We start from the raw sequence: 24,366 nt of genomic DNA, 5'->3' as shown, positions 1-24,366 counted from the left end.
AACCCAGTGAGCAACGGGACAGATCTCATTACCACTTTCCCTTTTCTGAACACCAACACCGGGAGCTGTACTCCGCTAGTATAATTCTATGCTATCCCTCTGAACCTGGCTAATAACCTTGACAAACAGTGTTACAACCAAGGGGAAACTGGTTTAAGAAAGCTAGCTAGTTTGAGGTTAGAAAGGTTAAACAGCCTGTAAGAAGTGGCACAAGATACGAACACAGGTCCAAAGACAAACCTAGGGTTCTTTCGTCTAAAGGATGAACAGCCACCCTTCTAGAATGCACATAACCTCCTGTGAAAGTGCGCTAGCTGCAGAGCATGGGTTTTGTTGTAAGCTTGGTTAATTAAGGAGCCTGAGATGCTGACAGGTCTGCTCTATAGCTACTGCCGTACCCAAATACACACTGCCATACCCAAATACACAGTGTATGATGAAAAATTATGAACAATTCATAGGGGAATACAAAACCAACCAACACAGCCTCTTTGACTAACTGAGATTAGTTTCATGCAGCTCCAACATGAGATGAAATGGGATTGGGTACATAGAAAGGATTGAGGCAACAGTGCAAGATGGGCAGGCAACTCACTTAACGGAATAAAGTATTTGCAAATCATATGTCTGAAAAGGAGTTAATTTCCAGAATATATATAAAAAAAACTCCTAACTCAACAACAAAAAAAAACAACCCCTCACTCCGATTGTACCCTTTCTGAGGGACCTTTCCCCTAGGGTCAACTCCTGATGCCCCACTGAAAAGGGGGCAAAGGACTTTACACATTTCTCCAAAGATACACAGATGGTCACTAAGCATGTGAAATGACATTCAACATAACTAATCATTAGCAAAATGCAAATCATAACCACAATAAGATGCCACTTCTCATCCATTAAAATAGCTATTAACAAAAACAAACAAAAAATTTCAGTGTTGGGGAATGTGGAAAAATTGGAACTTGTGTGTACTGCTAGTGAGAATGTAAAATGGTGCAACTGCTATGGAAAATAGTATGGCAGTTTCTTAAAATATTAAAAATAGAATCACCACATGAAACAGAATTCCACTTCTGGGTATTTACCCCAAAAAATTAAGAGCACAGACTCAAAGAGATATTTGCAAGCCAATGTTCTAGCAGCATTATTCACAATAGTCAAAAAGTGGAAACCCAAATACCTGTTTGGAAAAATGGATGAATGGATAAACAAAATGTGGTATATACATACAATGAAATATTAGTCAGCCTTGAAAAAGGATGATTTCTAACAAATGCTACAACGGGGATGAACCGAAAAGACATTATGATAAGTGAAATAAGCCAGACATAAAGGGACAAATATTGTATGATGTCATTTATATGCAGTATCCAGAACAGTCAAATTCAAGAGACAAAAAGTAGAATGGTGGTTGCCAGGGGCTGAGGGGGGAAGAAGGACTGGGGAGTTAGTGTATGATGGGCACAGAGTTTCAGTTTAGGAAGATGAAAGAATTCTCGAAATGGATAGTGGTGATGGTTGCACAATTATGGGAATGTACTTAATGCCACTCTAAAAATGGTGAAAATGGTTTTAGGTTATATATATTTTACTACAAATTTTTTAAAATAAGAAAGACAGATGGGCAACAGCCAGCTCTTCAAGGGTTACCTATGCAATGCTAAATACTTCGGACATCATCTTAAAGACTAGACTGCACCAGGAAAGATTCTGAAGGGTATTCGGTTAAGAGAGAATTCCCTATGCCTCAGGACAATGTGGGTGATAAGGTCCTATAACAGAGTTTACATAAAACAGGCAGATTACAGTACAATAAAACAACGAAGCAGAAAGCCTGCCTAGTCTTAAATACCCCCACTACCACCACCAATTTATATCCGGAGAGAAGAGCAGGGAGAGCTGAATCCCACGATAATGTTACAGCGAGGGCACCCCGTCTTGAAGTCTTGCGTTGTGGGCATACAGAGGGCTCCCTTCCGGGGAACAGCTCCCTGTTTTCCACACATATACACCTCACCAAATTTGTCAGCAAACCCCTATTCGTGCTCCAATTGGCAAAAGCGTAAACTAGAACCACAAAGCAAGGATCAAGTGACCCCAGCGGTCACTAACCGGATGACTCAGTGCAACTAGTAGACTTTCTGAGTCAGACCTCTCCTCTGGGAAGGAAAGATTGGAGGGCATTCACCTCTCACAGCCGCCGGGACAACCGGACACGAGGTAATGCACTCATGCCTGGGCAAAACGCCCTGCAGAGCGCTGCGCCCGGTGCCCGAAGCTCCCTTGGATGCAGGAAGCATTACACAGCGCCGAGATTCTCTGACTTCACTGTCTCCCACCCCAACAGTGGGGGCTCCTGAACCCCGAGACCCGTCCCTCCGGCTCCCGGCACAGCTGGCAGTGCATGCATGGAAGGCCGAGGCCTCGGGGAGGCCCTGGGCGCCGTGCAGCGCCAGACACTGACATCCCCCCCAGGAGCTGCCGGACGTGCTCCATGCCTGCGGGATACATAAGACAACGGAAATGATCCGGCTGGCGGAGGATCACTGAATGCTCCCAGCCTGAGTGCTGCTGCCGCGTGAAAATGTGGCCGAGGGCCGCCAAACAGTTTTATTTCCCTCTCCCCGAGAATCCACATATCCGGATTTGGGGGTTAAGCCTGGCAGCTTTTACACGCTAACAACTAACTCAAAAGAATCTTAAAACACAGAACCGTCCAACCGAGACGCCTCTGCGGAATCCGGCGCCCACGTGGCCACTCTGAGAGCCCTGTGTCCACGCCAGGGTCTCCGGGCGCTGGGGCGGCGACCCGCCGGACCCTGGAAGACCACACAGCCACTTACGAAGGAGGAGAATGACGGGAGGAGGATCCTGAGGACATTGCACCCAAACACGAAACTGAGCACCAGCAGCCACGCCCAACGGTCGGCCTCCGCCTCGCTCATTCCGGCGCTCCGGGAGGAACCCGCGCCGCTACGGCAGCTCCATGGGGACCACGCCGACGCCCGACGGCGCCTGCGCAGTGAGACCCCGCGCCCGGCACAGACGGGCCCCCGCGCCTGCGCACTGCGCCGCACCTGGGGAGGCGGAGCCGTCTTTTCCTCCTCTTCCACCACGCCTTCCATCCTTCTCTTTGGCCTTCAGGGCTTCTGTAGCCTTACCCACCCACCCCCATCACCCTTGCAACCCCCGACCCTGCCTTCGCCCTCGCACCGCCAAGCTCCATGGGACCAGTTTTCCAAACTGATGGTTTGGCTGCTACGGTCTGTCTAGCTTTGTTGAATCTGCAAACCGCTTGTGTTTTTATGTAGTAATACTTTGTTTACATTGCCTCACTTTTATTCCTAAATAAGTTTACTTTTAAATAAACCTCCCCATAAGTAGAAAACTGCCGTAATTATAGTAGCAGGTAAATGTAAAAAGAAATATATTTTGTAAATAGTTAGTCTATGTAAAATGTCTTGTTCACATTTCAAAACTAAACACTGTCATAAACAATTTACAAAGTTACATACCTGAAAGATAGGTATTAGGTACTGTTTACAATCGACGAGTAATAGAATAACCTAAATCTCCGTGAAGATAGGTTTTCCAGCAAAAGAATTCCAATTCACATTTAGGTGAAGTAAAGATGTTTAGCTAAACTTTCTGCCATGGTTGGATTATGATAACTAATTCCTAATCAAATTGATGAAGGAGATAATGGGTCTACAAATTTCTGTTTCAAGAAAACTTGAAGCTACTCAATAGTGGTGGAGTGCATTCTTTCCATGGAAGAACAAAAGTCAGGCTTGGAGCCTAACTGTCTTGCATAGCCTTTCCCCCCAGCTGGACCTTCCAAAGCCAAAGCCCAGCTTCTCACTGGAGAGGTAGATGGAGAAGTTAGAGAGAGAAACCACTCACAGAAAGTGATAGCAACTCTTGCTGCCTCCCTTCTCCCGCCACCAGTGTCTCCCTTTCAGGCAGAAGAGAGAAGTGCCAGGCCTTCCCCATTCCTACCACACTCCCAGCACTACCACATGCCCCCAGGAGTAGGGTCACCAATTCCTAGTGAGACGAGAATTTGACAAAAAAAAAAAAGACAACGACAGAGAATGTCCGGGACTATGCAGCAACAGTGAGAGAACCAACAGTACCTGGCCTTCAGAGACAGCCTAATTTGAACAACTCAGCTCTCCCCTATTGCTTCAATTGGGCAACTCTCAAAAAGAGCACTAACAATTGCTAGCTGAATTATTCTACTAACATATGGAAAGAAAATGTGAAAGCTGGGATATCTCAGCATGAACCAGTCTAGATCTAGTTCAGGTTATAGCAGTAAACAGCTCATATCAAGACTGTATTTGTTTCTTATTGCTGTAACAATGTACCACACACAAATTTGGTGGCTTAAATAACAAGTTTATTGTCCTACAGTTCTGCAGATCAAAAGTCCAAAATGGGATACACTGGGCTAAAAACAAGGTGTCAGCAGGGCTATGATCTTTCTGTAGGCTGTAAGGGAGAGTCTGTCCCCTTGCCTCTTACAGACTGTAGAGGCTGCCTGCAGCCCTTAGCTTGTGGCTCTCTTCCATCTTCAAAACCAGCCACTCCAACCTCTTTTTCCACTGTCACATCTTCTCTGACCCTCCTGTGGCCCTCTTTCACTCTCTAAGGACTCTTACGGTTACACTGCTATATAGATAAGCCAGGATAGTCTCCTCATTTTAAAATCTTTAACTTAACCACATCTGCAAAGTCCTTTTGCCACAAAAGGTAACATATTCACAGGTTCTAGAGAGTAGAAAATGGACATTTGCTCAGGAATTAGCTGCCTCTGACATAAAGTCACAATGGCCCATAGACCTGAAAAAAGGGGGGAATGGGGGAGAAACAGGTTCAATGCTGCCAACTTTTTATGTTTGCCAAGCAAGTGCATTAAAAACAAATAGAACCTGTACCACTATATTGATCACCACACAGTCTGCAATAGCCAAGATATGGAATCAACCTAAGTGTTAATCAGTAGATGAATGGATAAAGAAGATGTGGTATATATACACAATGGAATATTATTCAGCCATAAAAAGAAAAGAAATCCTGCCATTTGTAACATCATAGATGGATCTACAGGGCATTATGCTCAGTGAAATAAGCCAGGCGGACAAAGACAAATACCATATAATTTCACTTATTTGTGTAATATAAAAACAAAGCAAAACAGAAGGAAGAAAACTCATTAGACTCATAGATGGTGAAAAGTGATTAGTGGGGTACCAAGGGGGAGAGTGTGGGTGGGGGAGCAGGACTGTTGAATCACTGTGATGTACATTTGATAAGAAAAAAAAAAGACTAAATGCCAAAATTCAACCATTCCTAATTATTTTACCATATTTACTATCATCTCCATTCTCAATGTTATTTACATTGCGAGCAGCTGTAGTGGAAATACTGTACAGGAGTAGCTCCTGCACGTGTCTCCCCCCAACTACCATCTGTGGTGTCACACTGGAAGCTTGAAATCAATCATGGTGGGACGACTTACTCCACAGAAACTGGCAGATGCTGCAAATCAGAGCTTATTTTGTTATTTCACTGATTGTCTAGACTTAATGTGATGGAGAAATATGTCAATAATAAAGAGTAAAATAAAAAGTGAAAAAAAAAAAAGAACCATAAAAAAAAACAGGACAGTTGGCTGGGGGACCATTTTTCTGCCTACTGTAAAGATCACAATCACTGTGAAGATGCACCAAGATGACAGCAACAGCAATGCCACGGAGAAGAAGCCTATTCATTTGTTCATGAACTTGCAGTTGAAATGTCAGAGGGAGGCCATAAGCTCCAAACACCATTGGAGAAATAATCAAAAGCACTACAATAGTTGTTAGATGCATCGAGGCACATGCCACATCAAAGTCTGACCTGAGAAATAGGAAAAACTGACACATACCAGAGACTGAGCTGTCCTTAAAGAAACTTCAAAGGAAGATTTTTTAAATAAAATGTGTAAAACCTAACAGGCAGGGTGGAAAGCAAACTTTGAGATCTGTGAGTTGAACAAATCCAGTGAAGTGGGTTGATTTCCTCAGGAAATCAACACAAATCATGAAAATAACTGGATTAGAAATCCTAGTAGTGATTTGCGCATTCAACTGTCAGACACCAACACATGATACTAAAAATTGGCATCAAATATCAAATAGTACTGTGGCTAGGCAAACAAGAAACCAAACCTTTGAGAATTTCAATGGCAATAGTTACAACATTCCAAAGCGTAGATTTAAAGATGGTTCAAAATGGCAAAATTCAGTAGAAGAACTTTTTCCAACATTGGCAAGCTTAAAAATGGAATCAGAGGTGGATCAGTAAGCATTCCTAGATCTATTGCTCCACATGCTCATTTGAGTGGTCACACAAAGCAATCAGGTGGTAGTGAATTGAGGTGAAAATAGGGACAACTTGAGATTGGACTAATGATGGCATGACATGTGAGACAGAGACCTCCTCCTAAAACCATATATAATACAAAATATAATTTAATATAACTAATCCTGAAAGAGCAAGAGGAAAGAAGGCTGCACCAGACTGCATACACCTGGAGAAAAGAGTAGACCTCACAGAACAGGGTAACGTACCATAGCTGTGACCCAGTAGGGCCCAAGCCCTTCCCCCACCCAACCTCACCGGCGGGAGGAAGAGAAACAGAGTGGGAAGGGAGTGGAGGCCTGGGACTGCTGAACACCTAGCCCTGGAGATCTGTTCTGTGAGCATGAACCTACATTGCATGGTGCTCTGGTGATTTAGTGTAGTTGGAAAGCTAAGACAGGCAGAATACCTGGAGAGACAGAGATTCCAACTGCTTGTGGAAAACTGGGATTCATATCCCGCTGATCTGGGTGGGCAGTCTAAGAGACCTCCTAAAAGTGAGAGGGCTGCTAAAGAGGCAAAGATTGCACAGAGCTTACTGATCAGGAGAAAGTACAGGTAGACAAAACTGTCTGGGTGCACACTGCCCAGCAGTTAGGGAGCTTAAACGATCTGCAGGTGCTTCATCCTCCTGGCTGGCTATGCAGCTCCAAGGCCCCCCACTGTGATATGCAGCCTGCTGTGTCTTCCTCCCAGCTAGCCTTCATCTGGCTCACAAACCAGCAACACCTACCATGGCATCAGGCCAGCCAGAGGGAATCCCCGACTATGGCAGGTACAAACACAAAGCATACAGGCTTAAACCTGTATGTTTGGCCCACTGGTTCTGGTAGTGGAGAAAGGTATAGCAGCCAGGAAGCAGGAAACAGCTCTTTCCTTGCCCCAAGCACCAACACCACTCCCCTGCAACCCCCAACATTGTTCCAGGGGCTGAGCAGCTCCAGAGAGTAGACCTTCAGGGATCTAGAGGACACCACATACAAATATGAAACATAAAAGGGACCTGCTTCAAAGCAAAATTATAAATACACCAGAAAAAGACAAAAACAAAATCAACCTCATGAATCTTTCTGAAAAAGATTTCAGAATAAAAATCATTAACATGCTCATGGAAGTACAGAAAAATATTCAAAAACTCAGGAAAAAATTTAGGATGGAGATCCAATCATTGAAGGACACAATGGAAGATATTAAAATCACATTAGATATGGGGGAAGAGATGATAAATGAAATAGAAATTAGGGAAGAAAAATACAAAGAAGCTGAGACATGGAGAGAAAAAAGGATCTCTAAGAATGAAAGAATACTGAGAAAACTGTGTGACCAATCCAAATGGAACAATATTTGTACTATAGGGGTACAAGAGGAAGAGAGAGAAAAAGAGATAAAAAGTGTCTTTGAGGAAATAATTGCTAAAAATTTCCCCAATCTAGGGAAGGAGATGGTCTCTCAGGCCATGGAGGTGCACAGATCTCCCAACACATGGGACCCAAAGAAGACAACACCAAGACACATATTAATAAAAATGTCGAAGATCAAGGATAAGGACAGACTATTAAAAGCAGCCAGAGAGAGAAATAAGATCACATACAAAGGAAACCCATCAGGTTATCATCAGACTTCTTAGTAGAAACCTTACAGGTGAGAAGGGAGTGGCATGATATATATAATGCAATGAAGCAGAACAGTCTGGAACCAAGAATACTTTATTCGACAAGATTATCATTTAGGTTTGAAGGACGGATTAAACAATTTCCAGATACACAAAAGCACAGAGAATTTAGCTCCAATAAACCATCTCTATAGTGTATTTTGGAGGGACTGCTATAGATGGAAGTGTTTGTAAGGTTAAGAGCTGTCACCAGAGGTAATAAAAAGGGATAGACAAAGACTACAGAATATGATACCTAATATATAAAAAATGGAGGAGGAAGAAAAGAAGGGAAAAAATAAAGGAACCTTAAGATTGTGTTTGTAATAGTATACAAAGTGAGTTAAGTTAGACTCTTAGATAGTAAGGAAGTTACCCTTGAACCTTTGGTAACCATGAATTGAAAGGCTGCAATGGCAATAAATACATGCCTACCAATAATCACCTTAAATGTAAATGGTCTCAATGCACCAATAAGAAGAAATAGAGTCACTGAATGGATAAAAAAACAAGACCCAACTATATGCTGCCTACAAAAGACTCCAGGAAACCCAAAGACATACACAGACTAAAAGTGAAGGGATGGAAAAAGATATTTCATCCAACTAATAGGGAGAAAAAAAGCAGGTGTTGCAGTACTTGCATCAGACAAAATAGATTTCAAAACAAAGAAAGTCACAAGAGACAAAGGACATTACATAATGATAAAGGGGTCAATCCAACAAGAGGATATAACCATTAAAAATATCTATGCACCCAACACAGGAGCATCTACATATGTGAAACAAATACTAACACAATTAAAAGAGGAAATAAAATGTAATGAATTTACTGTAGGGGACTTCAACACTCCACTCACTCCAAAGGACAGATCAACCTGACAGAAAATAAGTAAGGAACAAAGCAACTGAAAAACACACTAGAACAGATAGACCTAACAGACATCTACAGAACTCTCCAACCAAAAGAAGGAGGATACACATTCTTTTCAAGTGCACATGGAACATTTTCGAGAATAGACCACATACTAGGCCACAAAAAGAGCCTCAGTAAATTAAAAAGATTGAAATTCTACCAACCGACTACTCAGATCAAAAGGGTATAAAACTAGAAATAAATTGTACAAAGAAAACAAAAAGGCTCACAAACACATGGAGGCTTAACAACATGCTCCTAAATAATCAATGGATCAATGATCAAATTAAAACAGAGATCAAGCAATATATGGAGACAAATGAAAACAACAGAACAATGCCCCAACTTCTGTGGGATGCAGCGAAGGCAGTTCTAAGAGGGAAGTATATAGCAATCCAGGCCTACTTAAAGAAGGAAGAACAATCCCAAATAAATAGTCTAAATTCACAATTATTGAAACTGGAAAAGAAAAACAAATGAGGCCCAAAGTCAGCAGAAGGAAGGACATAATAAAGATCAGAGAAGAAATAAATAAAACTGAGAAGAATAAAACAATAGAAAAAATTAATGAAACCAAGAGCTGGTTCTTTGAGAAAATAAACACCTAGCCAGACTTATTAAAAAAAAAAGAAAATCTACACACACAAACAGAATCAGAAATGAGAAAGGAAAAATTATGACAGTGACAGACCCCACAGAAACACAAAGAATTATTAGAGAATACTATGAAAATCTATATGCTAACAAACTGGATAACCTAGAAGAAATGGACAACTTTCTAGAGAAATACAACCCTCCAAGAGTGACCCAGGAAGAAACAGAAAATCTAAACAGACCAATTACCAACAACAAAATTGAAGCGGTAATCAAACAACTACCCAAGAACAAAACTCCCAGACCAGATGGATTCACCACTGAATTTTATCAGAAATTTAGAGAAGACATAATACCCATTCTCCTAAAAGTTTTCCAAAAACTGAAGAGGAGGGAATACTCCCAAACTCATTCTATGAAGCCAGCATCACATACCACAAAAGAAGAAAACTACAGACCAATATCCCTGATGAATATAGATGCAAAATAGTCAACAAAATATTAGCAAACTGAATTCAAAAATACATCAAGAGGATCATACACCATGATCAAGTAGGATTCATCTCAGGGATGCAAGGATGGTACAACAGTCGAAAATCAATCAACATCATCCACTACATCAACAAAAAGGAAAAAAACCACATGATCACCTCCATAGATGCTGAAAAAGCATTCGAGAAAATTCAACATCCATTCATGATAAAAACTCTCAACAAAATGGGTATAGAGGGCAAGTACGTCAACATAATAAAGGCCATATATGACAAACCCACACCCAATATCATACTTAACAGCAAAAAGCTGAAAGCTTTTCCTCTAAGATTGGGAACAAGACAAGAACGCCCACTCTTCCCGCTTTTATTCAACATAGTATTTGAGGTTCTAGCCACAGCAATCAGACAACACAAAGAAATAAAAGGCATCCAGATTGATAAGAAGTCAAACTGTCACTGTTTGCAAATTACATGATATTGTACATAAAAAACCCTAAAGACTCCACTCCAAAACTACTAGAACTAATATCTGAATTCAGCAAAGTTGCAGGATATAAAATTAATACACAGAAATCTGTTGCATTCCTATACACTAATGATGAAGTAGCAGAAAGAGAAATCAGGAAAACAATTCCATTCACAATTGTATCAAAAAGAATAAAATACCTAGGAATAAACCTAACCAAGGAAGTGAAAGACCTATACCCTGAAAACTACAAAATATTCCAAAGAGAAATTAAAAAGGATACTAATAAATAGAAATTCATCCCATGCTCTTGGGTAGGAAAAATTAATATTGTCAAAATGGCCATCCTGCCTAAATCAATTTACAGATTCAATGCAATCCCTATCAAAATACTGACAAGACTCTTCAATGAACAGGAACAAATAATTCTAAAATTCATATGGAACAACAAAAGACCCTGAATAGCCAAAGCAATCCTGACAAGGAAGAAAAAGCAGGGGGGATATCGCTTCACAACCTTAAGCTCTACTACAAAACCACAGTAATCAAGACAATTTGGTACTGGCACAAGAACAGACCCATATACCAGTGGAACAGAATGGAGAGTTCAGAGATTAACCCAAGCATATATGTTCAATTAATATACAATAAAGGAGCCATGGATAAACAGTGGGGATATGCCAGCCTCTTCAACAGCTGGTGTTGGCAAAACTGGACAGCTACATGTAAGACAATGAAACTGGATTACTGTCTAACTCCATACACAAAAGTAAACTCAAAATGGATCAAAGACTTGAATATAAGTCATGAAACCATAAAACTCTTAGATGGAAATATAGGTAAAACTCTCTTGAATATAAAGATGAGCAACTTCCTCATGAACATATCTCCCTGGGCAAGGGAAACAAAAGCAAAAATGAAAAAGTGGGACTATATCAAACAAAAAAGAACAAATTCAGATGGCCAACAGGCACATGAAAAGATACTCCACATCGCTAATCATCAGGGAAATGCAAATTAAAACCACAATGAGATATCACCTCACACCAGTTAGGATGGCCAACATCCAAAAGACAAACAACAACAAATGTTGGTGAGGATGTGGAGAAAGGGGAACCCTCCTACTCTGTTGGTGGGAATGTAAATTAGTTCAACCTTTGTGGAAAGCAGTATGCAGGTTCCTCAATAAAAATAGAAATACCATTTGACCCAGGAATTCCACTCCTAGGAATTTACCCTAAGAATGCAGCAGCCCAGTTTGAAAAAGACAGATACACCCCTATGTTTATCGCAGCACTATTTACAATAGCCAAGAAATGGAAGCAACGTAAGTGTCCATCAGTAGATTAATGGATAAAGAAGATGTGGTATATATACACAATGGAATATTATTCAGCCATAAGAAGAAAACAAGTCCTACCATTTGCAACAACATGGATGGAGCTAGAGGGTATTATGCTCAGTGAAGTAAGCCAGATGGAGAAAGACAAGTATCAAATGATTTCACTCATCTGTGCAGTATAAGAACAAAGAAGAAACAGCAGCAGAATCACAGAACCCAAAAATGGACTAACAGTTACCAAAGGGAAAGGGACAGGGAAGGATAGTTGAGAAGGAAGGGATAAGAGAAAAAAGTGGCATTGTGATTAGCACACTTAATGTGGGGGTGGGGGGCACGGGGAAGGAAGTACTGAAAAAAAAATAGGGACAACCATTTAGAGCAGCACATTTGGGAAAACTGTGCTAGAATTAATATTACAGTGAGAAATACAGTATAAAGACTAGAGCCGTTAAGGTTATGGTCTATCCTCAATAATCGAAAGCTGTTCACCAGTTCACAAAGAGAACTATCCTGTTCATTATGTGGAATGTAATTCAAAAAGAGAAAGTAAGTAAATATTTACAAAAACTTTAGAAGGTCCATTAGGAGAAGTAAAACTCTGTATTCAGGCAGATGGAGAACACAGAAGTACCCCCATTCTTCAGCTTAAATATAGTAGTGTAAGAAGAAAAAGAATTCAGCAAGTCAAGCTGATGCCACCGCCATCCACGTATCACATTAGATTGTCAAGCCAAAACAACATTCACCTATAGAAAATAGAGATCAGGATAATGTTATAAATGGATCTCAGTTGAGAACAAGACTGGCAGAAAGTATAAACACCATTGAAAGCAGCAGTGGCGGCCCTCATCAAACCATTTCTTCCTCACAACAGTTAGGCTTAAGTTAAGTGAGGATCCTGGCCACAGGAACCCCAACTTCCCCACAGAACGTCTGACAACTCTTCGTAGGACTTCAGAGAATAGGCTTAGCGGGCCCTGTATCAGTGGCTCTTATGTCAGTTTTCAGCCAATCATGACTGGAATTGGAGAAATGAGTTCTGTAATGGAGACCAGATCTTAGCCAGAGACATCATGGAACGTCAGCAGTGACCAGAGATGTGCCCAGAACTGAGTGACTCAGAGCCAGTCATGGACCCTCTCAAGACTGGCACACCTAGAAGGCAGTACTGAAATGCAAGCTGAAAGTGAGTCTGCCTCAACCATTCCCAAAACTGTGAGATGAGGAGGGACCAAAGGAAGACACAGTTCAGTGGCACTGAATTTACCTATCCTTAGTTTTGTCCTCTTGGGTCTACTATTGACACTGATGATGATAGTGATGATCATATACAGGGTTGCATCAAAAAGCAGAGTATTGTTCCCAGAACTAGGGGTACATCAATAATCAGAATGAATGAATTAAAATCTGCAGTGTTTTTTCAGTGACTGGCACAAGCAAAGAGCTGGCAGTTACCTCCCATGCACAAATTTTATAGCCATCATATTGCTCATTAGCTCTGAGAGGCCTGGACTTGTTCTGTATGTCCGCAGCCTGTTTTAGGATCCAAGAAAGCTAAGAATGACTGAGGTATTAGGATCTCTTGGAAAACTGCACTTTAGTATAGCTGAATATTCCAGCATTCTTGTGTGTGTGTGAATATGAGTGTGAGGAGCTAATCAGAAATAAAAAAAATAACCTTTAATTTGAGCTGTTTTGCTGTATTCTGTTAACTTGTTTTAAAAAAGCATTTGTAGAACAAAGGAAAAACTGAAGGAACAGAACAGCAGCAGAATCACAGAACCCAAGAATGGACTAACAGGTACGAAAGGGAAAGGGACTGGGGAGGATGGGTGGGTAGGGAGGGATAAGGGGGGGGAAGAAGAAAGGGGGTATTATGATTAGCATGCATAATGGGGGGGTGGGAGAAAGGGGAGGGCTGGACAACACAGAGAAGACAAGTAGTGATTCTACAACACTTTGCTATGCTGATGGACAGTGACTGTAAAGGGGTTTGTGGGGGGGACCTGGTATAGGGGAGAGCTTAGTAAACATAATATTCTTCATGAAATTGTAGATTAATGATAACAAAGAAAAAAAAAAGGAAAGGGGGATTACTCCCTGACAGGATAAAACTAACTGTAAATCAATGATTAATGCATGCTTTAAATATCCTTAATTTTGATAATTTAAAGGGTGTCAGATGATCAGCTATGGAAGTACATTTTTCTGATAATATTCCTTTCTCTTAAAAAAAAAAAAGCAGTTCCTGTGTGGTGATCTCCAATAAGTTCTTCACAATGGTATAAAGGACATATCAAAGTGTGGGCAAAGGGTTTGTTTGTGTTTATACAGAGGATCAAAGACTAATTTGCCTACCCAGGAAACGAATTAAGATACGATATGAAGAAGAACTTCCAACATCAACATTCCCTGGAAGAGTCATTCCAGAAGATGATCATCAAAAAACTTCAACAAAGATCCTGGCACTGTTGCAGTTGTAGCTGCATTCATTCCACCGATTCCTGGACTTGCCATTGGAATGAAGAAGGAGATATCTAAGCTGGCCTGTGCATACAGTAAAACAACAAATTTGACTGGATCTATACTGTTGGAACTCAACCAAGAATTAGGAGAAGTGCAAGTTGCAGCGCTCCAAAATCTTGCGACTATAGACTATCTACTGTTAAAAGAACATATGGGATGTGAACAGTTCCCAGGAATGTGTTGTTTTAATTCATCTGATTTTTCTCAAACTATTCAAATTCAGTTAGACAATATCCATCATATCACTGATAAGTTTTCACAAATGCCTAGGGTGCCTAACTGGTTTTCTTGGTTTCACTGGATATGGCTGGTAATTGTAGGTCTGCTTTGGTTATGTAGCTGTATTCCTATTATGTTAATGTGTGTACGCAATTTAATTAGTAGTTTAAAACCTATACATGCTTATGTTACTCTACAAGAAGATATGTCAAAGAAATAATCAATCTTCCCATGTTTTCTTCCATCTGCTACATCTATAGCTTTCCTTCTTCTTTCCTAATTACAACCCTTAAGTAGAATTCATGCCTCATATCAAAATTACTGAGTATCATAATTCTTCCAAGTGGTAAAGATACCTCAAGACAAATGCTGGACATAGAAGCCACAGGGCATAAATCTGCAAAGAAGTAAAAAGCTAACCTTTTCAAACAATATTGCTTCTCTCTCACTTACCAACTTTACATTTCCCTGTATGGCCCCGGAAGATGGCTGGTTAGCCAGAGACGGGTAAGATTCCTCAAGGGAGGAACAACCTAAGACAGGCACAGTCGCAGGGGGGCCATCAGGTGAGAAATTGGGGATCAACAGAGGTGAGGCTTAGAACCTCACACCCCCTGTGTTGAGAGAAATCTTCTGCATCCGTGGATGTTTTGTTGCCCTTGTCTAGCTTGGATTAATACTTAGTCTATAGGCACACACCTGATCATCTACATGTGCTCTCTTACAACACTAAACTATGTTTTCTACCTTTATGTTGTATCTACCTACCACTTCAGCATTTTATTAAAAATAATAATAATAATAATAATAAGGGAGAAATGTGGGATTCACATATAAATCAAGTATAAAAATCAAACAAATATTCATATTTGACCTGATTGTTTATAGTTCATAATGCGTGACCAAATCGAAAGTTTCTGTGATGACTGCCCTTGCACTGTTCACCATGTAAGAACTTATTCACTATGTAAGAATTTGTTCACCACGTAAGAACTTGTTCGTTATGCTTCAGAAGATTGGAGACTGTTGAGAATTAGGCTTGGGGTTGATTAATGATTGTGCATTGAGTCCCCTATACAGAATTTTATTGTTGTTAACAACCATTTGATCAATAAATATAAGAGATGCCCTCTCAAAAAAAAAAAGAAGCATTTGTGCAAAATTTCATAATGCAAATACTAAATTTCACTACACGCAGCACAGTTTATATTGCTAGATGGTAGTCAAACACCATTGTGAATGTACTAACTGCCACTGCATTGTACACTTTAAAATGGTTAGCTACATGTTACTGTGAATTTCACCTCAATTTAAGAAAAATATTGCTAGAACCAAATAACCTTTAAAACGTTCTTATTTGAGTCATTACACTAAGCCCTTCTGAATGTGCAAAATTCAGGTTAAAAATTTTCTTACTGTTATTTGTGCAGCAGACTTCACTTAAACCTCAAGTTTTCCCAGGCTTTGTGCTAACTCCAGAAACTTATTGCTAAATAAACCTGTCATTAGCATTTAAATTTTTTATTTTAAAATAACTTCAACCTTATTCTTAAAATTGCAAAAAATAAAATGGTATCGAAACACCCATTATCCTTTTCTGAGATATCCTGCTTTAACATTTGAGCCCATTGGCTTTATCATGTTTTCTCTTTCAGTATGTCATGAAGAATACTCTCCTCTATAATTTACCACATTCAGTGAACTTTTTTTTGTTCTTTTTTTATTGAGGTACATATAATAAAATGCACAAATCTGAGTGTACACCTTGATGATGACATGTATACACTCATGTAACTCAGCAAAGTTAGCGTTGATACCACACTTGAATCTGCCCTCCATGTTCCAGTTTGTCAGTTGACTGAATAATGTCCTTTGTCACATTTCCCCCTCCAGCTCAAGAGCCAGCCCAGGGTGAGGTATTGCTGCTCACTGACATGTTCCTTTGGACTCCTTTAATCTGGAACATTTTATACCCTTAGTCTTTTATTACACTGGCATTTAAAAAAAATACAGTTCCTTTGCCTTAAAAGAAGCTTTTTAAGAAACTGCTGAACTATTTTCCAAAGTCGTTGTACAATTTTGCACTCTTACCAGCAGTGTTGAGTATGGACGCTCTGCATCCTTGCCAGTATTTAGTATCTTATCTTAAATTGTAGTCATTCTAATAGATGTGCATGGTACCTCATTATCATTTTTTATTATATTTACATTTCTTTAATGATATTGATATTGAGCAGGTTTTGATGTGCTTATTTGTCATTCTTATATCTTGATGAATATCTGTTCAAATCTTTTGCCCCTTTTTTACTGAGTTGTTTATTTTCGTAGTATAGAGTTTTGAGTTTATTCTGGATACAAGTCCTTTACCTAGTATATTCTTCCCAAATATTTTCTCAGTCTGTGGTTTGTCTTTTCATTCTCTTAAAAGTGTCTTTTGAGGAGCAGAAGATTTTAAAATATAATAACAGAAAGCAGATCACCCTGAAGTTGAGGGTGTGACCAATGTTGACTGAAAAAGGACAGAAGGGATCTTTTCACGCTGATTTACATGTTCTGAAATTGGATTATGGTAATGATAGCATAACTCTGTAGATTTACTAAGAATTGTTGAATTTTACACATAAAGCAAGTGAGGTTTATGCAATGGGTTTTTTTTTACAACTAAAAAAATTTTTTAACGTACGGTATTAACGCCTTTTGTGTGTCAGAACCTTTACTAACTGCAGGGTGTAATATGGTGAACCACATGTCCCAGTCCTTGTTCTTGTGGGACTTATGTAAACAAATAACAGTAAGTGCCATAAATAATTGACAGCACACAAAGTATTTAGAAGGGACACATAGGCTTATCTGAGTAACTGTCTGTGCCCTAGTTCCAAGGTTGGATGATGGGTTTATGGGTGCTCATTAGATTGTTAGTAAACAATTTAAAATAAAAGAGGGTTATGTATCAAATAGTGGTAGTGTGCATTCTTTAAAACTTTTTTCAAAAAAGTAGCATGGGATGCTATTAAAAACAGAGGAGGCTGATTTAATGGGGGATTGAGCATGCACGAGTTAACAAAGAATTTCATGTACTGTTGACCCTTGAACCAACTCAGTGTGGAGCTGCCTGGGTCTACTTCTTTCTATGCAGTCTTTTTCAATAAATATACTGGAAAATTTTTGGAGATATCCAACAATTTTATTTTCTCAGCTTGCTTTATTGTAAGAATACAGTATATAATATATACATAACATGCAATATATGTGTTAAATTTTTTATGTTATTGGTAAGGCTTCTGGTCAACAGTAGGCTATTAGTAGTTAAGTTATGGAGGAGTCAAAGTTTTATGCAGATTTTCGACTGTATGTGGGGGGGGCACCCCTAACCCCCAAGTTGTTCAAGAGTCAATTCTATTTCATCTTTTCATCTCACACCCATAGAAAAGTACACTAGATTAATGGGTCTGGGTTAGAAATTTCCAAAAGGGAAAGAGAAAAATACAACCTTCTGATCCCCCTGCCTCCCCTCACAGCCTTGAGCTCACTACCATTGCACTGAAAAGGGGCAATTCTCTTTTCCCCTGAGACCAGCTCCCGGTTGAGAGAACTGGAGTCCACATCAGGTTCACCAAGATTACAAGGCAAGTATACAAGTAAACAGACTCGTCTACAAGTCTGCACTTCCTCGTTCCCATTAGGGATACCGATGGCAACAATAACCCTGATGGCTCAGCCAACAGGACAGGTACATTTTGATGATGAGAAAGCACTCCTTAGATCAAACCTGAACGCATGGTATTTCACACAGAGAGGTAGGGGGAGCTGATTACCCAGCCTGGTACCCCTAAAAGGAGCAAAGAGCATTTCACAACATGCAAATAGGATCAAAACAAGCAACAGGAAGATGATGCAAAATGATGTGACAATAAAGACCATAAGTCACAAAATAAAAGATTTTTCATTTTTTATTGAGACTAGATTACTCTTAGGCTCAATAAGCAGGAAAACACATGTAAGACTCATCTACTCTTGCTAATTATGCTGTATCTGGTTTCCCTGAACAGAAAGGACAATGAGAAGTCATCACATGAGAATAACATCTAATACCATTAACTATAATGAAATGTCATGTTATATTCCATCTCTTCCCATTTTTTCCTTAATGAAAATAACACATGAATTCTTCATTGACTACAATGCTTCTGAGAAAAGATTCAGAAAGAAATCTTTCTTTAAATGTAAAAGTGGCATTGAGAATATTTTTTTTTCCTGTTTGTAGATGTTATTCTGGCCAGAAATCCAAACCACAAAGGTGGTCTAACCAAACTTGAAACAGTTTGCTCCTGTAGGTTTATGAATGGGGCATCCCACAAACCACGCCAGCTTAACATGCCTCTACCATTGCCCCTGATTTTAGGGCTCACACAAGCCAGGGAAACCTTAAACTCTTTCACGTGATTTCAACAGTCAGGTAGAACAAGTGCCCCATAACAAGTAGTAGAATGTTTCTACTCAAGTCTCAAATATTACAAAGTGGCTGCCCAATTGTGGGGTGATTCTCTTTTGAAGCCACAGAAGCTGAGTGGTCTAGAAGAGATGCAGAGAGTGTTCCTGCTATAGATTGAATGCTTGTCTCCCCCAAACTCAAAGTTGAAACCTAATCCCCAGTAGGATGGTATTTGGAGTGGGGCCTTCGAGAGGTGACTAGGTGATGGGGGTGGGGCACTCGTGAATGAAATTAGTGCCCTTATAAAAGAACCCCCCCAAGAGCTCCCTCACCCCTTCCATCATGTGAGGACACAGAGAGAAGACAGCCTTCTATGAACCAGGAAGTGGGGCCTCACCAGACATCGAATCTGCTGGCACCTTGATCTTGGACTTCCCAAATTCCATGACCATGAGAAATAAAGTTCTGTTGTTTATAAGCCACCTAGTCTATATTTTTTGTTAGAGCAGCCTAAACAGACTAAGACACTTCGTTTCCATATTTGGAAAACCGGGCTTCACTTGTGAGCTGGAAAGAATGTGACGAATTTCTAACTTAGTATTCTCTGTAAAATAACAACCAGTGCTGTGAACTGCTGGAAGGGAAAGCTTGTAATAATTCCAATGATCTTACCTAATAACAATTCATCATATAGTCATGTCTCCATAAAGTTTGCAGGCAGGCTAGAAACATTCACTGCATGGAGAGTTCTGCATCCATTGGTCATTTTAGGCTCTTTGTGTTCTGGCAGGTCTTTTCAACTCATTCAGCACAATGATCATGGGGAGCTCCTGTACCAGGGCCTTGTCTGCTTCCCTTGCAGCTCATGCTTCTCCAGGAGCTTGAATATCCAACAGAGTGTTCTGATCATCACCTCTCCTCCTACCTTCTCTTGCTCACAGGCTTGTCTCACACCTGCCCTAGTTTATCTTCTACCTTCACCACATGGACAGACTGGCCCAGAGAGTGGGCATCTTGAAACACAGTACACTACAGCAAAGTTCAGTGGGGTCTGGAACTGTTTCCACTTCCTTCCTTCCTTCCTTTCCCGAACTTCAGTCTCATTCCCACCCTACCACTCACTGAAATTGCTCCAGCAGGACATGTGGCAACATCCACAGTGGTCAGTGCAGTAGGCACTTGGCAATCCTTACTTGACCTGAGGTTTCAGCCATCACCCACACATCTCTTTCAGCTCTCTCCTTCTCCACTGCTCCAGCCAGTAGATCCAACTGCTGGACACTGGATGTTCCCCAGGCACATCAAACTCAATGTGTCAACACCAAACCTGCTTGCCCTCAAACCCCCTGTCCCTAACTGGACAAATGGCTCCCCATCCCCACATTCTAGTGGACAGAGATGATTATCAATCCATCTCCTCTTTTTCCTTTCTGATGGGGCCCTTATTTTTGTTCAAGCTTCCACTCCCTCCTCTCCTATACCCAACTCCAGGGGTGAGCCTGATTTGGTCTAACGGTATCCCATTCCCTTTACACATGACCCAATTTTGACTAATAACTAAAGGCAATGAGTGAGGCTTCTGGGAAGAGAGACATTCTTTCTCTGGATGCTATAATTCTGGACATGACATCTGGAATTCCAATTCCAGAATGAGGATGAAGCCAACTTGGGAAGAGGCACAAAAAACGGGGAGAATAGAACCTGAGACTGTGATAAAACATTAAGCTGCTGAATCCCCCAGTCTCAAACATTCTGTAGTGATAGATAATCCACTTCCTTACTGCTTATGGTAATTTGTGTTTCTATTACTCAGAGCCAAAAGCATCTGTCCTCTCCCTTGTATATGAACACTCAACAGTACTGTCCATTTCCCCACCAAAATATATCCCAAACTCTCCCTCCACTCGTCTCCAACCCCACTGCCAACATCGTCATTCACTGCCTAAGCAACTTTAAACTGTATCACTGGTCTCCTGGGACTCCGCCCAATCACCTGACTCCACATCCCACCCTCTGCCCTGACCTCTGCTTGCAGTCCAGATCACTGGTATCACTTCCCCACTACTGCCCTTCCTTGCTTCCGGGCCATTGTCTTCTTCTCTAAGCACATTTCCCTTCTTAAAATACACCAAAGTTGCTCCTACCTCAGGACCTTTGAATCAGTTGTTTCCTCTGTCCAGAAGGCTTCACCCTCAGATTATCTCACCCTTCACTTGGCTGCTCAGAGGCCCTCCCTGACTATCCCATCACAGCAGCCCAGTCAGCAGGCCTCCAGCATGCTCTACATTGTGACACTTTCTTCCTTCAAGCCACTGTCACTACATGAGAGTATCTTGTTTACTGCTTTATCATATTCCCACTAGAACAAAAGCCCCATGAGGACAGCATGACTCTGGTGGTCACTGCTATGTCCCCAGTGCCTTGGACAGTGCCTGGCACCAGGTAGGCAATCTGCTGTCTGTATTTCATTCTACTTCCTCAATTTCCCTCAGAACCCTGTCTGTCACCATTTGTGCCCTGCATTAAGCTCATAATTATCCTGTCTAGAATCTCTGCAAGAACCTCCTCACTAGCCAACCAGCTTGAATCAATGCATAGTTTTCCAAAGTGGAGCATGTGACACCAGGGTGGAGTGGTGGCAAGGATGCCTCTGGGCTTATATACAAACGTCCTGGGATTTTTTTTGTTTTCATATCATCAACATTCCAGATCATTCAGCACAGATTCCCATTTTTTATCAAATACTGCCTATTTGTAGCACCTGTGTTGGGTGCGTGGTTATGTTTGGCACCAAGTAAGACCAGCTAACCACAGTTGTACCTGTTTTTTTAATGTGGAAACCTACTCACATCACAAAGGTCTGAACAAATAATCAATTCATTATTCAGTTGAAGTATTTAAGCTTGTCAGTTGTACAAATAAAGTGTCAGAACAATGTCTACATAGATCATATGGGCCACATGCCATATGCATTCAAGCGATTTGCTTTTAGCAAACTCATTCTTCATACTAATGTTGTTGATTTGAATTGCATTGGTTTTAGAGAGATTTTGGATTCAAAAATTAATTTTGGCTTTGTCGTTGTTTAAAAGCTCTAAGCATTAAATGTTGTAACTTCTTCTTTTTAAGTTTCCAAAGATGTAAGTGAACTTTATAATAAAAATAACTTGTTGGCAACAGGGTCTGCAAGAACATTTTGTTGTTTTAAATAATGTGTCAAATGACATATATGTATGTGGTTATTCCTTGAAGAATCTTTATAGGAGCAAAAGATTGGACACAACTTGGAACTCCATTCAATAGAGAATGAGTTTTAAAATGGTTGGTATATCTATCTATGCAATGGAATACAATGCAACAATAAAAAAGAGGAGGAATCTTATAAATACTAATAAGAAACAAATTCCATCATGAAAAATGCAAGGTGCCAAATAGTGTGAAAACAAGAAAAAAAAAAAAATATATATATATATATACACACATACACACACACACACATATATAAGTATCTTTGCTTATATAGGCGTAAAGTATTTCTGGATGGATATATGAGCAGCAGCCACATTGGCTTCTCCTTTGGAGAACTAGCTATGTAAGGGCACAGAAGTGAAACAGAGACCCCTCCTTTGTATCTTTGGAAGTTTGAACCACATTTAAGTATTTTCTTCCAAAAATAAATGAAAATATAAAAGGTGGTGTCTGTAGTTACTACATAGGCATCATAAACTGAAATGCCTTCAGAGCCCAGGAAGAAAATACAGGTGAGAAAAATCACCAGGTCTGGATTCTTCAATGAACTACAAAAAACAGTTCTAAAATTCATATGGAACCACAACAGAGACCGAATAGCCAAAGCAATCCTGGGAAAGAAGAACAAAGCTGGGGGGATTACACTCCCTGACTCCAAGCTCTACTACAAAGTCACAGTAATGAAAACAATTTGGTACTGGCACAAGAACAGACCCACAGATTAATGTAACAGAATAGAGAGCCCAGATATAAACCCAAGCATATATGGTCAGTTAATATATGATAAAGGAGCCATGGATATACAATGGGGAAATGACAGCCTCTTCAACAACTGGTGTTGAGAAAACTGGACAACATGTAAGAGAATGAAACTGGATTACTGTGTAACTCTATACACATAAGTAAACTCAAAATTGGTCAAAGACCTGAACAGAAGTCATGATACCATAAAACTCTTAGAAGAAAACATAGGCAAAAGTCTCTTGAATATAAACATGAACAACTTTTTCCTGAACTCAGGCAAGGGAAACAAAATAAAAAATGAGCAAGTGGGACTGCATCAAACTAAAAAGCTTCTGTACAGCAAAGAACAGGACAAAAAGGCATCCTACAGTATGGGAGAATATATTCATAAATGATTCATCTACCAATGGGTTAACATCCAAAATAATAAAGAACTCCTACACCTCAACACCCAAAAAACAAATAACCCAATTAAAAAATGGGTGGAGGACCTGAACAGACGTTTCTCCAAAGGAGAAATACAGATGGCCAACAAGCATATGAAAAGATGCTCCAGATGGCTAATCATCAGAGAAATAAAAATGAAAACCACAATGAGTTATCACCTTACACCAGTTAGAACAGTCACTATCCAAAAGACAAGAAATAACAAATGCTGGTGAGGATGTGGAGAAATGGGAACCCTCCTACATTGTTGGTGGGAATGTAAATTGATACAGCTGTTGTGGAAAGCAATCTGGAGGTTCCTCAAAAAAATAAAAATAGAAATACCATTTGACTCAGGAATTCTACTCTTAGGAATTTACCTGAAGAAAACAAGACCCCTGATTCAAAATGACATATGCACCCCTATGTTTATCACTGCACTATTTACAACAGCCAAGATATGAAAGCAACCTAAGTGTTGATGAATGGATAAAGATGATATGTACCACAGTACATGTACACAGTGTAATATTATTCAGCCATAAAAAGAAAAGAAATACAGCCATTTGCAACAACATGGATGGATTTAGAGGGTATTATGCTCAGTGAAATAAGCCAAGTGGAGAAAGACAAATACCAAATGATTTCACTTATTTGTGGAATATAAAACAAAGCAAAACAGGAGGAACAAAACAGCAGTAGGCTCATAGAAATCAAGATGAAGACTAGTGGTTACCAAAGGGGTCAAGGAGGGTGAGAGTGGAGGGAGAAGGGGATTAAGGAGCACAATAATTCGAAATCACAATATAGGTTGGTCACAGGGACGGAAGTACAGCACAGAGATTACAATTAATGATGCTGTAACATCTTACACTTGATGAACAGTAACCACCCCGGAGG

General features: G+C 40.2%; 1 protein-coding gene across 3 annotated transcripts in view; it reads right to left on the bottom strand.

Moving 5' to 3' along the window:
- The window catches only part of GET1 (guided entry of tail-anchored proteins factor 1), a 92,642-nt gene that overhangs the window by 9,176 nt on the left and 59,100 nt on the right, over positions 1-24,366 (bottom strand). Inside the window, exon 1 of one of the 3 annotated variants that reach the window (XM_036899300.2) lies at positions 2,844-3,005. The exons of 1 other annotated variant lie outside the window; for it this stretch is intronic. In XM_036899300.2, coding sequence (XP_036755195.1) covers positions 2,844-2,945 — 102 coding nt within the window. In that variant the 5' untranslated portion in view covers positions 2,946-3,005. Of the gene's footprint in view, positions 1-2,843; positions 3,006-24,366 lie in introns of those variants that run through there. One more of the 3 variants, XM_057504680.1, reaches the window with a different exon arrangement.

Source organism: Manis pentadactyla, chromosome 1 (assembly GCF_030020395.1).
Source record: "Manis pentadactyla isolate mManPen7 chromosome 1, mManPen7.hap1, whole genome shotgun sequence".
Taxonomy (NCBI): Eukaryota; Metazoa; Chordata; class Mammalia; order Pholidota; family Manidae; genus Manis; species Manis pentadactyla.
The sequence above is the reverse complement of the archived record's forward strand: the minus strand, read 5'-3'. Positions and strand labels throughout refer to the sequence as shown.